The sequence below is a fragment of the Terrapene carolina genome, unplaced genomic scaffold, assembly GCF_002925995.2.
Source record: "Terrapene carolina triunguis isolate 2854851 unplaced genomic scaffold, T_m_triunguis-2.0 Scaffold58, whole genome shotgun sequence".
Classification (NCBI taxonomy): Eukaryota; Metazoa; Chordata; order Testudines; family Emydidae; genus Terrapene; species Terrapene triunguis.
In genome coordinates, this window is record NW_020664409.1 from 29,123,214 (window position 1) to 29,139,718 (window position 16,505).

The 16,505-nt window shown below is 39.8% G+C and overlaps 1 protein-coding gene across 8 annotated transcripts in view; it reads right to left on the reverse strand.

The window, feature by feature from the left end:
- Positions 1-16,505, reverse strand: part of PTPRM (protein tyrosine phosphatase receptor type M) — a 698,330-nt gene that overhangs the window by 208,990 nt on the left and 472,835 nt on the right. For all 8 annotated transcript variants that reach the window (XM_026661212.1, XM_026661206.1, XM_026661202.1 and 5 more), the window contains one exon: positions 2,148-2,280. In XM_026661212.1, coding sequence (XP_026516997.1) covers positions 2,148-2,280 — 133 coding nt within the window. The remainder of the gene's footprint in view (positions 1-2,147; positions 2,281-16,505) is intronic.

A 16,505-nucleotide genomic window follows, 5' to 3' on the forward strand; every position in this document is an offset into this window, starting at 1 on the left:
GTAACAGAGTTCCCGGACACGGTTACTGTAAATAGGCCTTAGTGGTTTCCGTTTAATCACTAGCAGACTTGTCTCAATCACTAAGAACATTTGTCCCAAATGATGTCAATGGGGAGAGGGGGAAGAGAACCGAGTGCCCTACCCACACCTGCCACCAACTACATGGGGCTGGAGCCTCCCCATTGCCCAGGGATTGGCTTATAAAAGGCCTCAGCAAAGCAACAACCGCTGGAGCAGCTGAGGGGCCAACATTTACCAACAGAAAGACTGTGGAGGGAGCAGGACCCAAGCAACCCTTCCTTTGTTCCTGGCCAGCTCTCCCTGGGAGGCAAGAGCAGCCTTTGCAGGAGTCTCTCTCTTAACTGGAATTACTCTACACTTTGGCACAACTTGTTAAAAAATGGCAATCTGGGCTCAGGAGAGGCTCAGAACTGGACTAAGAAGGGTGTCACATGTAGGTCAGGATTAAGTGATGCAGGACTGGCAAAGCAATGTGGAAAGCCTTAATCACTGCATGCCAGCATTATGTCTCGATCCAGGGAGGGGCTTTTGGGCCTCATTTTTTATAGTTAAAATGGAAAGTATGATTGCAGCAAAGAATTAAAAGCAAATGTATGGAAGGAGAAGGTACTGCATTTCAGAAAAGATTTTACTCTTGCTACACAGGATTATAAACCCAGGGGTTTACTGGGAATGTCTGGGTTTTGCAGGACTGCTCCAGTGTCCCAGATACTATTTAGATTGGACTCAAATTTCCTCTCTTCTCTGTGATGGTCCCTCATTGCCTCGTCTAGTTCCTGCAGTGGTCACTCCTCCTCCACTGGGGGAGCTCACAATTCCCTTTCCAGGACTCTCTTCTTCACTCCACTGCCCCCACTCTATCTTAAAGAAAACTGGGGCCCAGGTGGCTCTGTGTTGTGTCCCAGTGCACGACCTGCCTGCCAGCTATTTAAATGTGCATCTGAGGTGCTCCAAGCCTGGCACTATCACCAATTGCTCAATGTGCTCCAGGTTTGGAAAAATCCCAGACCTATTACACACTGCTGGTACGCACACAGTTCAATCGCCAGCCTGCAAGCAGTAGACTAGGGCCAGCACAAGTGGGCCTGAATTTCCTTTAAGGAAGGGAACACTGGACTGTGATTGGGAGGCCAGAGGGGAGTTCCAGGGAAGTTAAGTGGAGGTAGATTGGAAGAAAAGGGTCAGAGATGAGCACTCAAAGGACAAACATTCATAGTCCAACCCCTCTTCAAGCTGCCAAACCCTACTCACCTACTCCTTCAACTACCCCCAACCCGAACACCAGAGCTGCAAACTCTTTCATACCTCAGAGTAGATGGCCAAACCTTGATTCAACTTACTACTGAAATTCTCCCAACATAGGCAACAAAACTTTCAATGTCCTAGCTGCTAGAAACTTGCAGTTTTCTCCCTTCCTCACCCCTTTACGGTGTGATGGTATTCAGAAAGGAAGTAGGTTTCTCCATTTAAAACAGAGGCAGCTACCTCTATTGCTATAGCAGTTTTCTAATGATGTACAAAGCACAAAACCCAAACGCATGTGTGCTAAACCTACTTTTGGAAACATCCAGCATCTTTCCAAGGGAACCATTTTCATTTGTTTTCATGGAATGAAATCTGCTCAGAACAATATAGACTTAATCCATACCACAATTCATCTCAGCTCCCCCATTCCCTTTCTATTTAGACGGAGCATTTCTTTCATATTCAAGATGGGCAACTTTCTCAGATTTCTGTGGGGAATCATCTAATATCTAACTTTCAGCTGAGCTGCTGCATAGAGACGAGGCTTGCCCTTCTGGGACAGAGATACTGTTCTTACATTATTTGGGCCCATCATGCAGTAGTAATATGTACAATGCTAGAATCATTAACCTTCGGTTGTTTTTCTTTTATAACAAAGCCACAAACCTTAATTCATAAAAAAGTGCTGCAAGATGAAAAATTCATATAGCACAGTTTTACAAAATGCCACAAGGCTTCAGGGAAAATAAGCAGCATTTCCTTAACGCTGTGGTAAAGGGCAGCAAGGTGGCTGGATACATTTACCTGAATCACACTGAAAACTGCTGTAGGAGATGCTCTGACACAAATATGCACATAGAAAACATATATTAACTGCTCACCTTTTCTTCATTACCAACACAACCCCCAGAAATATAATAACGAACAGCAAGATGCCTGCAATGACTCCAGCGATTTTAACAGTATGGTCTGTCTCCTTCTCTGGCTCTGGGTCTGGTTTTCGAGTAGCAGCTCCTATGAAGGTAGCGGATTTAAAAGAAAAGGGGGGGGGGAAGAATAAACACATTACACTTTCTTCTCCTGTTACATTTAACATACATAGTAATAAGCCTTATCAGAGCAGACAGACAGCAATGCTTTGATTTTTAAAAAAAAAACTGGTCTCATATGCACTGGAAGGAATGTAATTGTTCATATTGTTCTACAATATTTTGCTAAACCACAGCACAAGATGGATACTACACCCATGCCTGACCCTTTTTATAAGACCCTCTTCACACATACAATTTTCTATATTTTTATTATCTGTGTTGGCTCCCTGTTCTTCCTGCCATTTAAAAACTTGCTAACACCACAATAACTATCCTAAGCCTTTATCCTAATTTGATTTGCTGGAACATCTTCCTTAATTATTTTTCATAAATGAAGCAGTAATTCCATAACATATTAGCTTAAACACCTGGAAAAGTGAGATAAGCTCATTTACCACGCGTTTTACCAGCAATTGTTTTTTTGTACAATAGACCTTTTTTTTTTTGCCTTTGGAAATCTAAATCTAGGTCACATCTGGTAAGCAAAAGACTCCTTCTAAGCAATTTATTCACAAAGTGGGAAGCAGCTGATGATCACACCACTGGCACCCACATTTAATATCTGTTTAAATGAGATAACCAGTGCCTTGCAGCAGCTACTGTCTTAGCTTTTCCAGCTTCCCCATTTAAAAAAACCCACCATTTGTATTGTTTACTGTATAATGTGATGGAACGTCAAATCCATGTCTGATGAAATATCCATTTCCTCCACTAAATGAGTTCAGGATGAAAAATGTTAAGGACATAATGTTCAATTCACTAAACTGAATATATATTTTTTGAGAACTTACACTTTTTAAAATCAAAATGTCACATATTTATCATTTGAGGCACCGTGTCACCTTTACAAAGTGGACAGATTGTCCTAGCAATAGGAATTTATTTATCAGTTTTCTTATTGCAGCTTTTTTTTTGGATTGGGAAAGCAGGGAAGGTAAAATGCAATTAAACTATAATATTATAGAACTAGCATTCCCATCACAGTCTTCTGGTTTCATTAGGGGCACTGAAAGGCACAGTTGTTGTCTACTTGTCCTGGATGTTTTCTACATTTTCAAGTAGACAACATAAACATAAACAAGTAGCCATTTATGAAAAATGGCTAAGGTGAGGATTTTACCTGAGGCCAAATTTTCCGCTGTTCCTCTCCCACAATCAGGGCCAGATTTTCAAAGGTGGTCAGCATCCAGCAGTTCCCGTTGAGACACTTATGGACCAGATTTTGGAAAGAGCTTAGTGCATCAGATGAGACAATCTGGCCACTTTTACTGGTGCCTAAGTGTGAGCTGAGCCCTTCTGAATATTTGGAACCAACTGTGGGTGCTAAGTTTGTTTGAAAATTCTGGCCAGAGTGTATTGTAAACATAATGGGCTAGAGATATTTACTATCTATGGGCCCAATTCCACCATGTTTACTACAGCTAATATCTTACTATGAAATAGTCCCACTGAAATAAATGGGAATTCTGAACTAGTAAAACTCAGTATGTGTAAGGAGAGCGGAATCAGGCTCTATATTTTCTGTAACAGATATGCATAACATTTTGTTCTAAACAATCCTATTTTTAATTCTCCTGTATCATATGAGGGATTTCTTTAAAAAAGCTTCCTATTATTATAATTTATACAGTACTCAAAGTGTGCTAGGTACTTAGAAGATACCTACTGTACCTTCTTAATGCAGAAAACAGCTGTTGAGCTGAAAATGGCAGGTGGGAAACACTGAATCAAGGGTGATATAAATGACAAGGGAAGATATGGAGTTTATAGCAAGGGGAAATGAGAATTGAAACAATAGCAAGATCTAAGCCAGGGGTCTCAAAGTCCCAGCCCGAGAACCTCCCCACTGCGGCCCGCAGAGGAGAGACGCATGCAGACACGATACTGGCAATGTCTGCTGCAGGCGCCGCCCCCTGCAGCTCCCACTGGCTAGGGGAGAGGAACAGAGATACCATCACTAGTCGCCAGGCAGAGTCAGCCATGGAAACAGCGTCACTTTTTTCCACAATGTCAAAATACCAAACACAACTATCTGATGCACACCTTGCTGCAATCCTGAAGGTTTCAACCGCTCAGTCACTGAGGCCAAACATCAACAAACTGACAGAACTGAAGCGTTGCCAGTGGCTGGCAAACACTAAAAACTCTCTGGCAGAGAATTGTATAAAGTTGTATGACAGTTTTATTATTTCTAAGAAATTTGAAATAAAAAATACAGTATAAACGTTTTTCCTGTCTCTTAATCAATTTCTGATTCATGACAATACTTTGTTTCTCACCCCATGGCTATTAGTTTCTTTAGTAGCCTCTTGTGAGAGACTTTGCCAATGGCCTATTTAAAATCTAAATAAATTACGTCAGCTGGTTCTCTTGTATCCTTTATTTCATCAAATACAACAAATCCTAAGAAATTCGTGAGACATGATTTTCTTGTACAGAACCTGGGCTGGTTATACTCCGTTATATCATGATCTAACAGCCCTGGCATTTTATTACACTATTTTTATTACAGTTTTAACCAATTTGGCAGGTACAGATATAAGGTTTACTAGTTTGTAATTGCCCAGATCACCCAGGGAGCCTTTTAAAAATATAGTTACAAGATCTGCTACCTTCAAATCCTCCAGTATCATAGCTGTTTTTAATGAGAGATGGCATATTTTTGTTAGCTGCTCAGCCACTTCATACTTAATGTCCTTCAGAACTCTTAGATTTATATCATCTGGGTCTGGTGACTTATTACTTTTTAAATTATCAATTAGCTCCATCAATTTCTTCTGACATCTCAATCTGTGATAGTACCTCATTTTTTATTACCAGAAAAGTGTGGTATAGGTATATCCCCTAACATCCTTTGTGGTGGAGACTGATGCAAATAAATCATTTAGCTTGTGAGCAATGTTCTTTTATTCCTTAATTTCTCCCTTGGTGATCCAGTGAACCCAGTGAGTTTCTTTCCCAGGCTTCCTGGTTCTGATCTATTAAAAGAATTTCATGTTTGTTTTTATACCCATTTGTTCTTCAAAATCCATCTTATCCCTCTTAATTTCCCTGTTACATATTGCCTGCTGTTTACTGGTTTCACTGGGGTTAGATTTCCAGATTTTGAAAGATCGCTACTTGGCTCAAATAACCTCTCAAAATTTGCCATCTAGGCAGACTGGTTTACATCATGCTTCCTGATTTTGTTTTTGTTCAGTGGTACACATGTCTTGTAGGAATCAGTTAATGTCTTCTTAACTATGCCACCTGTAAGGATTTTACTTCATTTACTTTTGACTCTAGGGCCTTTTTGACTAGCCTCTTCATTTTATTAAAGTCTCCCTTTATCAAGTTTAATGTCACTTTTTGGTATCTTATTTCCCATTAGGATGTTGAACCTAATAATATTATGGTCACTATTACTTAGTGCCTCAGCTACTTTTAATTCTTGAATTAACTCCTGCAAAACAATCCTGTGACTGTTCCATGGCTTGAAGAAGTTGGTGGAAAATTCCTCTCTCTTTCCCACAACAGAGTTCCCAGGGCCCAGCCAAGTTACTCTGTCTAGGTACTGTGGGAAGGATTTGCCCCTTTGTGTCTGAATAATTTTGCTTATCTATTTAGGCAGGAGCTGCCTCATTCCCTGTGGTCTGTAAAGAGACAAGCACAATGCTGGTGGTTAATAAATAACGATAAACAATAATAGCCTCTTGCTTGTAAAGTAAGGGTAAATAAGTAGTGTATTACTCATGCCTTATTAAAATTGGAGTTAAGAAAATTGTTTGAATGAACTCAAAAATATAATCTAATTCTTTTAAATAGAATGTAAACTGGTTTGAATTTGCTTGTCAAATTTGATAATTTTCTTGAATAATAAAAGAGCCCTCCACCAGATAAAATCAAAATAATATTAGAGAGAGAGAGAACAAACACCTTATGTTTGTTTTAAATTAATAAAGCTTGAACTTGCTTGTTTGGGGATTTTTATGAAATGTCTACTAAGAGAGATAACTGGGCCACTGTATATGAATAAGCAATAATTAAAATAATCCTATCCCAATGGCCTACCAGTCATACTTACAAACAAGCACAACAAAGGAATGGGATAAAAACAACAACTGCCCAAAACAACTTCAGTTATTCTGACTAAAGCAATTCATTCAAAACCTCTAAGATTTTTCTGCTGTTTATTTACATCAACAAATAATCCCTTCCTTTAACTAAAGCAGATTGATCTCCACTTTATTTCCCACTCAAGGCTGACCAATTGGGTGTCTCTTTACTTCCACTCTGCATCTTTATGCTCTCTAACCGTACTTGCTCAGTAAGTCATTTCCAAATTTTTTCCAGATAAATTTCATTTACAGGTGTTACCTTGACTGATGTAATGGATAAGTTTAAACACCTCCTAGATAATAACACAGGTAGTCTAGACCATCTCAATCTCCAATGAAACTTACTTTTCCTGTTATTAACCAGCCCATGATTTTTTTTCTTTAACTAGTAGTGACCTGTGTTACACAGAAACTGGTAAATGTCCATCTGCTTCTCCCTGGGGAAAAATTAATAATCACACCTACAAGATTTCATACTCTTTTGAGGCATGCAATCAAATTATTATGCAGGCAGCATGATCCAAGTATTATCGCTTTTCAACACCTACCTTTAACTCATTTCACAGAGCAGGTCAGGGAAATGAAATGTTATACCCCTGTGTGACAACTGCATTGTGATTAGGCAGTTGGAATCATGCAAAATGGGAGGCACAGACATGTGGTGCTGCCTTTGATTATCCATTCCAAGGGCTCTACTGTCACTGCCACATAGCAACAAGATTGAAAAGATCAGAAAATTTGGCTTTAAAGACCCCCAAAGCTTCCAAGGACACAGCAAAGCACAAGAGTAGGTGGGGAAGGTATTATTATTATTACAACTGATATTTTAGTAGCACCTAGAAACTCCAAATCAGATTGGGAACCCCATTGTGCTAGGAACAATTCAAACACAGAGCAAAACAAGCTTTTGCCCCAAAGAGGTTCAGTCTAATTAAGACAAGCTGTAACAAGTGAATGTCACAAACTATCAGAAGAAATGGGAGAGGGAGGGAAACAATTATAAGAAAATATATTTACACAGGGCACAATGGGTATAAATAATTCCTTCTCCTATCCAGCTAGCTGTTATGACTTGGCACTTCTGTAAGCATCACCGTAGGTCTTGAGGAGGGGCCTGAAGGAGTACAAGGCAGTGTCTTTATGGAAGAGTGTGGGTAGGACGCTTCATGCTGGCGGGCAGGAAAGTGAAGATGCTTGTGGGAAAACCAGATAACTTTGCTGTTGGTGGTAGAGAGTTAGGCTGTGATAAAATACAAAAGCATATCAATAGCTTTCTCCTGACTGAGTTATGCTGCTGAAAGGGAAAAGAGCATTGTAGAGAGGTAGGTCCTCCTTGTGAATGCAAAGAGATCCACCGAGTAGGGATCCCTGTTGAACCTTGGAATCCACATTCTTAGGAGGCCAACTCTTTTCCATGGGCTGATAAAAAACTAACTCCCTCCTTGAGAGGATATTGGCTAGAAAACTCCATGCCAATTTCCCCCTCATATGGTTTTTTTCATGAAAGTGAATGATTGAACTCTAATTTCTAAGTCGGTGGCAGAAGAGGCACTGCTACAAGGATACAACAAGCAAGTCCAAAGCACTTGCTATTTGAGTTTAAATTTTGGTCCAGACGCCAGGATTTTAGACTGTACTGGAGAAGATCCAAAAGACATACAAATGTGTAGATTAAATGAATTATCACCCCAGCTAGTCTGTTTGTACTGTAAACAACTGACATTCAGTCCTCATCTGCTAACCAGCATGTATTCTGCTCACAAAAGTCTTTGTTTCATTACTCCCGGCAGAATTCCAGCAACGGTAGAAAGCCTCCCACCCCAACACACTTCATTGGTTGCTTTCATATCAACATCCTTATTTCTTCTTTGAAAAATGTACTGCTTTTTTGTCCCTATGGTTGAAGTTATGAGGTGTTGATAGACCCTGGGCAGGGTATAATTTGTGACAGAAGGTGGTTTTGATCGATTTTTTCCCCCTTTCTAGCCCATGTCTTGAATATATTAGTTTTGCAAACTCACTGGCTTAAGGTCTATTTTCTTTTTACAGTATTTCCCCTTTCTGCATTGTTGTTCCCTTGCCAAATGCTCAGTTGTAGATGGTATTCTCTGCTTGGCAGGAAATGTGTCTTTCTCTGTGTTTTGTTTAGTACCGAGCCAACTGTCAGTGCTGAAATCTCTGTATCCTGATTCTCCCTCCCTATAACATGATAACTCCCATTCGATCTTTTCTGTTTTGGTGAGTTACTCACACACTGTGTAGGGAGAACAGGGCCCTAATTTTCATAGCAGAGTATTTGCTTTTTTATTTGTGATTATTTTACACTATATACTGATGCTCAGTTGTCTTTCCTTCATTAACAGAATTTTGTACTTTAGTAAAAGTCATGCTGGGGCATGTGTGTATGCGCATACGCTCATGAAAATATGTCTTATGAACAGACCCTGAATAAAGGTGTCGAGTCATGTGATACAATTAAATTCAGAGTCCCTAAGCAGAAGGAGTCTATCAGAAAAGGCCTATCAAAATAACAGCAGCTTCCTAACACTAATTATGAATTATTAACTTTGTTTATGACATTCTTCACTGGTGCAAAGACGTAAAAAAAAAGAATGGAGAACAGCACGAAAAGAAATGCAAAAGTGTCACTGATGGATATGCGTAATCTGTTTGATTTTCAATTTGGTTGTAATTGTAAACTCACTTTTGAGTGATTCATTTTAGCGCATGTGAGCACAAAGTAGGGTTTGTTTGTTTTTTAAACATTTATACTTTTGGTAGACATAAGAAATAACATTCATAGCTGCCATAACCAAACCCAACTGCCAACGTGATGTACATCCCTTGGCCTCACCCTGATCTACACTCCTGTGATTAGCTTTACCGCCTGTCATGGGGCTATTTATTTATTTATTTTTTTAAACGCCCCTCCTTAAAACTTCAGGGGCCTACACATAATTTTAAAAAGCCAATCCACTAAGACCAAAAAAGAAAAGGAAGAAAATTAAAACAGCCCCTCAAACTAGATCAACCCCGACTATTCCCCAAACAACCAGCCACACAACAAAGCAACCACTTCTTGGTTTACAATTGCCAAATCTTAGGACAGGGTGGAAAAGTAAGCGAACACAAAATGCCCCACAATAATGCCCCTTTCCTCATGGAAAGAAATTACTTTCCAATAGCTCCTTTTATCAACAAGAAAGTCTAACAAAAATTAAAGATTCCCTTCTTCACAAGTTGATAAAATAGTCCCAAACACTCCCCTGTGCTGGAAATAAGGGGGTAAAAGGAGGAAGATCTTGTCTCTCATGTAGCTAAACCTCAGACCACTAGGGATTGGTGGGTCATAATCAACACCCTACACTATACCAGTAAACTAATAAGCAGCCAGTGCAGGGCATAGAGCTGTGATGCTGTGCTCTTGTACAGATAACTTGCTGAAAAGCAGGAAGCCCCATTCTCCACAAGCTTAAATTTTCAAATAATTTTACAGGCCTTAAAGGCCAAGGAAAAAAGTGCATTTTATCATGTGATAAAACTTATCTTTTTTCTTGGGTGGACATGGCCAAAAAGTGTCAGCCATTGAAGAGCACACTACAGGACTCTAATCCTAAAGTGACAAAAACATGGGTTATAGTAGCAAAGTCTGTATCAGAAATAAAAGGTAAAAGCCTCTTGGCCAACTGCATATGAAAAGAAGAAGTTGGGTTTACAGCTGCTACCTGGTCATCTAAGTGCAGCAGAAGTCTAACAAGACCCCATGAATTGCAATCACACGAGTTGTATGGTGAGATCATGCCTCCAATCAAGGGGACTCACGGAACGGCAATAGGAGGCTATGACAATCCACTTCCATCACTTTAGACTTAGGTAGCTAGCTCTCATTCATGCTCCAAATGCCAGGTCACTTGCATTCCATGATTCCACTGCCACATTATTTGCCATGGATTTCACCTCCTTCCACAGAAGGGTAATCTAGAATCTGAGCTTTCATTAGAAATAAATATTTCTTTCGATTGCAAAGATAACCACTCAAACACCAACACCCTGCAAACTGTCGCCGTGATGTCCAAGTGAGTCTGCTGGGAGCTTGAAACAATAACTCTAAGGCCAGGTCTACACTAACCCCCTAATTCGAACTAAGGTACGCAACTTCAGCTATGTGAATAACGTAGCTGAAGTTCGAAGTACCTTAGTTCGAACTTACCTCGGTCCACACGCGGCAGGCAGGCTCCCCCGTCGACTCCGCGGTACTCCTCTCGTCTAGCTGGAGTACCGCAGTCGACGGCGAGCACTTCCTGGTTCGACTTATCGTGTCCAGACAAGACGCGGTAAGTCGAACCCAGAAGTTCGATCGCTCGCCGCCAAACTACCAGGTAAGTGTAGACATACACTAAGAGGTGTAAACTGCCCTGTTCATTTCAATCAGGGTCTTGCCCTATGGACTTAGATTCTGTAAGCAATGGAATTTGGCATTTTACCAAGAAACTATGGAATTCCGCAATTTTCCCATAAACGTTGCCAGTTTGTTGTAGCTAGCCATTTTGTTTCTTGTCACCCTGCCTGCCTCTTGCTGTCCAGCTTTCTCCAGAGGAAAAGTTAATTTTATCACACTGCAGGCTTCCACCAGAACTGGAGTCCAGCATGCACCCATGGAATGGGGAGACCAGAAGTGCAGACTGGTGAGGAAAGCTGGCTTGAGAACAGCATATCACTTGGGACCTGGAGAAAGGAATGCAATGTGTCATTGCAGCCAGCTATAAGCTCCCCACTTCCCTGGCACATATGGGGAGATTAATCTAGACTAAACTACCTGGGCAACATCACAGGAACCAAGGCCCAGGTAGCTGAGTTGTCTCTGGGAAAACATTCAATCCTCAAGAAGAAAAGACAAATTGTACATCAATTAGCATTTTCATCTGTGTGCCATAGTTGTGTGTGATTGTGAGAGAGCAAAGACATGGGGGACTAGAGGGGAGGATATTTCATGATAATAAAATAAGTTAATGTTGTTGAGAAACATAGGGGTTGTTGCTGTGGAATTTGGCCCTACTCTGTGTACAAAGGGCCCTGCTCCAAGGCACAGTAAAGTGTTCAACTACATCACGTTAAGAAAGATAGGAACAAATGGGAGACAGTCCAGAGAAGAACAACAAAAAATGATAAGAGATTTATAAAACAAAATGAGGAAAGGTTGAAAGAACTGAACATGTATAGTGTAGAGAAGGCTGAGGGGGGACTTGTTAACAATTTTCAAATATGTAAAAGGTTGTTATAAATAGGACAGTGATCAATTATTCTCCATGTTCACAGAGGGTAGGACAAGAAGTAATGGGCTTAATCTGCAGCTAGAGAGATTTAGGTAGGAAAAATTTTCTAACTATAAGGATAGTTAAGTGCTGGAATAGGTTGCCCAGGGAAGTTATGGAATCCCATCACTGGAGGTTTTTAAAAATAGGTTAGAAAAACACTTCTCAGGGATGGTCTAGGTATATTTAATCCTCTCTCAACTTGGGGCACTTGCCTAGATGAGCTCTTGGGGCAGAAATGTATCATCCCAAATTCACCTGTGAAAGAAAGGAATCGACTTTAGTCCAGAGTAACCCCACCCATTCCTTCTATGGTCCACGGGCAAGTCATCACCGCCTTATGGTCAGTGCTACCAAGGCAGTAGTTAGAACGATCATCATCATGGTTGGACATCTGATCTTCACCCATTGCCTGGGGGAGATCATTGACCAACACACAAAGAAAGTTTTTGTGCCAAACCTAGGCCTGAAACTAGAATAAGAAAGGTCAAGAAAATCAGACATCCTATGAGTTTGTCTTGCTTCCACCTCTCCACTGTCTTACACAGAAAAAGATTTAAAATGGGTTTACAGCTAGCCAGATTGTCAGTGTCAAGAGCATGTGTCTTGAGCCTCGGGTACATGACAGCTTCCTCAAGGATAACTGGCACTCTGCTCTCTTTAGGAGAGATAATGGCAATCCCCAATAGGAGCTCACCCTCTGCTACCTCAGTTTGCCATCACCAGGAGGGAAACACATGGGACCAGATCACAGGCTGTGGAACACAGTTCTCCCACACCTCTGGAATCTCAGCAAGCTGCACAGGCTGAAACTTAACCAGTCAAGACACTCTGCTCCGCTAGCATGGACACAGGTAGCTAGATTGTTCCCAAAGCTTCCATGAACAGAAGAGACCACGTCCAGCAGATCTGCCACGGGAGTGCAGGCAAAGAACCTGGTATCCAATAGAAGCTGATTAATTGGAATTCTTTGGGATTTTGTGGCTAGGAAGTTGGGGTTTTCACCTAAAGGAGAATTGTCTTCGGATACCCCTGCAGATTGCCAAATGAGAGTTAAATCCAAAGAGCATTCAATCCCACTGTCAATGGCAGCAAGCTCTATTTTTGTGCGGCCAAGGGGGTAGCAGGAAGCAGCAGGGCAGGGCAGTGCTGAGTCCCCCAGCTCTAAAACTGGACAGCCTTTCATCTCCAATCTAAGTTGTCATTTCCCCATGTATAGATTGAAAGTCTGCACTCTGTCTACTCCACAACTACCACCCCCAGCCTACTTGCCATCTATTAAGAGGCTTCACTAGTAATGTTGCAAAGTCAGTCTCTCATAATTCCCTGACTCCTCCATTCCCAACTTGTGGGTTTCCTTGGAGGAGGGCATAATGGAGGCCACAGCATTACAAGAGCAAGGAAGTATTATCTGTGATAGAATAAAAATATGCAAGAGACTTCCTTTTTAAAATGTTGGACAAAAAGACAAAATATCTTTTCATTCCCATTCAATTTCAAGTTTAAAATACATTGCTGTAGAAGATTCCATCCAATTTTTGGATGAGAAAAAGAGAAGATTGGGAAGGGAAACTGGAGTTAAAAAGTATAAGGGAAGGGGAAAAATAATCCCACAGAAATCTGCCTCTGTAGCTAGATTACAGTACTAATGTTATATTTGTGCAAATCTCAGAAACATTTGCAGTTTTGGCAATAAAAGAGCTGTCCAAATTGAAGCAATGTTAAATGTATCAACAAGAATAGACCCCTCTGAATGCATAATTGCTTATTACTGATTTACGCTTCATTTCTCATAAATTGGTTGCAGTCTTTTAGGGACCAGGGGAAACTTTCTAAGCTATCACATTTTAGCAAGAATACTTTAAATAGTACTTTTTTTTCTATAGCTCCTTTCCCTTCACTGCTAATTATCACAATAATTAGTCATAAACAGAAGCTGTCTTATTCAATGATACCAAAACTAGGCTTGTATGAAATATGGGTACTTTGCTTCACAGGGTTTTCATGTATAATTTCTTTGGTTCGGACTTACACAAGTTTGCATCTCCTCCTGTGCTTCACTTTGAGTTTCAAGTCTGAACTAATAGAAAAGATGAAAGCAGAACTTAGTCAAAATTGCTGCATTTTGGCCGGTTTGTCTTCAGAACCATGAGACTGCAAAATCCATATGGTTTTGATGCAAAACTGTAAATCAGCCCTGGCTCACTTGAGATGTTTCTATTTACATACATACTTCTTAGTTTTCAGCAATAATGGGAAGTGAAATGACGAAAAAGTACATGAAAGTTTAAAGTTTAGGAGAAATATGTTTGAAAATACACACACACACACACACACACACACACACTTACTTAATGGCCACCCTAACAATTACAGTGTTCTAAAGTCATCTATTATCACAGTCTAACTCCCATTATTAAAGACGCACATTTTCAGTATAAAGCATGGGGAATTAGGTGTGCAACTCCCCTTAACAATAATGGTGGTGTCCTGCATAGTGTTGAAAAATTATTCCGAAGAGCTAATGTTGCCATAGATATTATGTATTAAAAATTTAATACTTTTCATGGAATCCAGAAGCCATGTGAGTCATATGATAACACTATCATAACATTATTTTGCCCAAAGTGGCATGCCCTTTGGTCCTCTTGGTTACAGCAAAAGGGTAATGCCCTCCTGCTTGCTGTCCCTTTCTACACACTATAGCCTCTATTTATTGTAGTACACTCTTAATGCTTTGTACTGATAACCTCAGAACTACATATTATCTTACCCAAACGGGTCCAAAGTTCTCTTTAAATTGCCTTTCTTATTGTTTACAATTTATGAATATAGTCAAAAACTACAGATGGAAAAAATTGAATTCACACTCTTTTCTTTATATCCTGATTACATTTCAGAATTTCTCACTCTTCCCTTGTCTTGCTTTAATTTTCTACTGTGGGGTAATGCAGAACATGTTCAATTTTGGAAAGCAATAATCAGAGGCATAATTTTTCATATAAAGAGTGAAATTGCAGATTACATGATACATAAACATTCTCTAAAAATTAATTCATGATTTTATTCTCTTGTATTTGTACTAGCTGCTACTCCAGTCTGTTGTTGAAGCTCACACATTTTGGATGAGACACAATGTCAATCTGTACCATACAAATGGTAGAGATGTCTCTAATTTGTTATAGTTTATACTGTTGTGCTCAGCTCATTCATATTTTTTGCTTTTACTTCAAGTTTTTTACCTTTCCATTTTTCACAATGATGAGAAAGGAAAAAAATAACAACCTTTTTCACAGTGGATTGCAAATTACTGACTGAATTGATTTTTTTTCAAATTAGAATGGACAAAATGGGCAAGTATTGGTGGCTTCAATTACCTTTGTGCCAAAAACAGACATTTTACAAGTACGTAAGGCCAAATGCTTCTCTGAGACCTGGTCTGGAATCCACAAAATTCCAAATCAGTTAGCTGTGTCTTTAAGGGATTGAAAACAGCCTCCATACTGATTATATGATCCATCAATCTTCAGCTCTCATGAGCAAATGCACTAATGCTCACTTTCCTCCAGCGCAAAGCCTAAATAACTGGGTTGTGGACTAAAGTCCTTTCTGGGGGCTGGGAAAGGATTACCATCTTCTTCCAGGCCACAAAGCAGCAGTAGATCTGCTCCTGGTGATACATTCTATGGCCTGCAGTAGTAGGCTTGTTTCTGGTTGCATCCACCACATCCTCATGTAGGGAGAATGGCTGGTAGATTTGTGATTCTTCTTTACCCTTGCTGTCAATCTGTCCCTTTGGTGACTATATGCATGCAGTACCTAAGGAGTATTCCTTGCGTGGGTTCTCCAAATCTTGGTCCCTATTCTCCTAACCATGCAGCAGAACTGTATTGATTCCACTGATGACAGAACCTTCCACACAGTCATTGTTCAAATAATAGTAACTCATTACAATATGGCCCTGTATCCCTGACTGATGCCTCTAGTTGTTACTGTAATTATAATACCACATTCATATTTAAGGCTACTATTTTATTCTCACCAAACCCTGTAGTAAATCCTTATTACAATAAAAATAATGAAACAAAATTCTTAATATTGTGGACATTACCACACTATCAATTGACTTCTAATCAATTCAGATTCCTATTTTTATACAAATGGAGCAGGTTTACACTATCAATTGACTTCTAATCAATTTCAGATTCCTATTTTTATACAAATGGAGCATGTTTACACTATCAATTGACTTCTAATCAATTCAGATTCCTATTTTTATACAAATGGAATAGGTTTACACTTGGATGCTGTACTTCAGCATTTCTGGTGACAATAGCTATCAGTGTTATCATTATACTCCCTCAGTATAATTGTTTAATTTTAGCTGCTTTGTTTGTGCTACACGTGGAAAACTTGCCTATGTTTAAAATACTACTTGCTTTTGCGGCACTGTTTCTGAAGGAGAATACCTGACACTTGACTCAGTAGTACATTGCAAAAAAAATAAAAAAAGGTGGCTCCCATGGCACGCCTCAACATTTTCTTGTAACTATATTGTTTTATAAATGAAACTGCCATAGCAAAAATGACAAATATAACATATAAAAGAACAAAAAGGGCAATAAATCACAAGCGACACTCCAGCCCATTAAAATGCACTCAGCTGGTGTTGCAGAAAGTAGAAAATGTTCTTCTCACTTTACATTCTGCCCAGCTGAACAGGGACAATCAGAATCCTT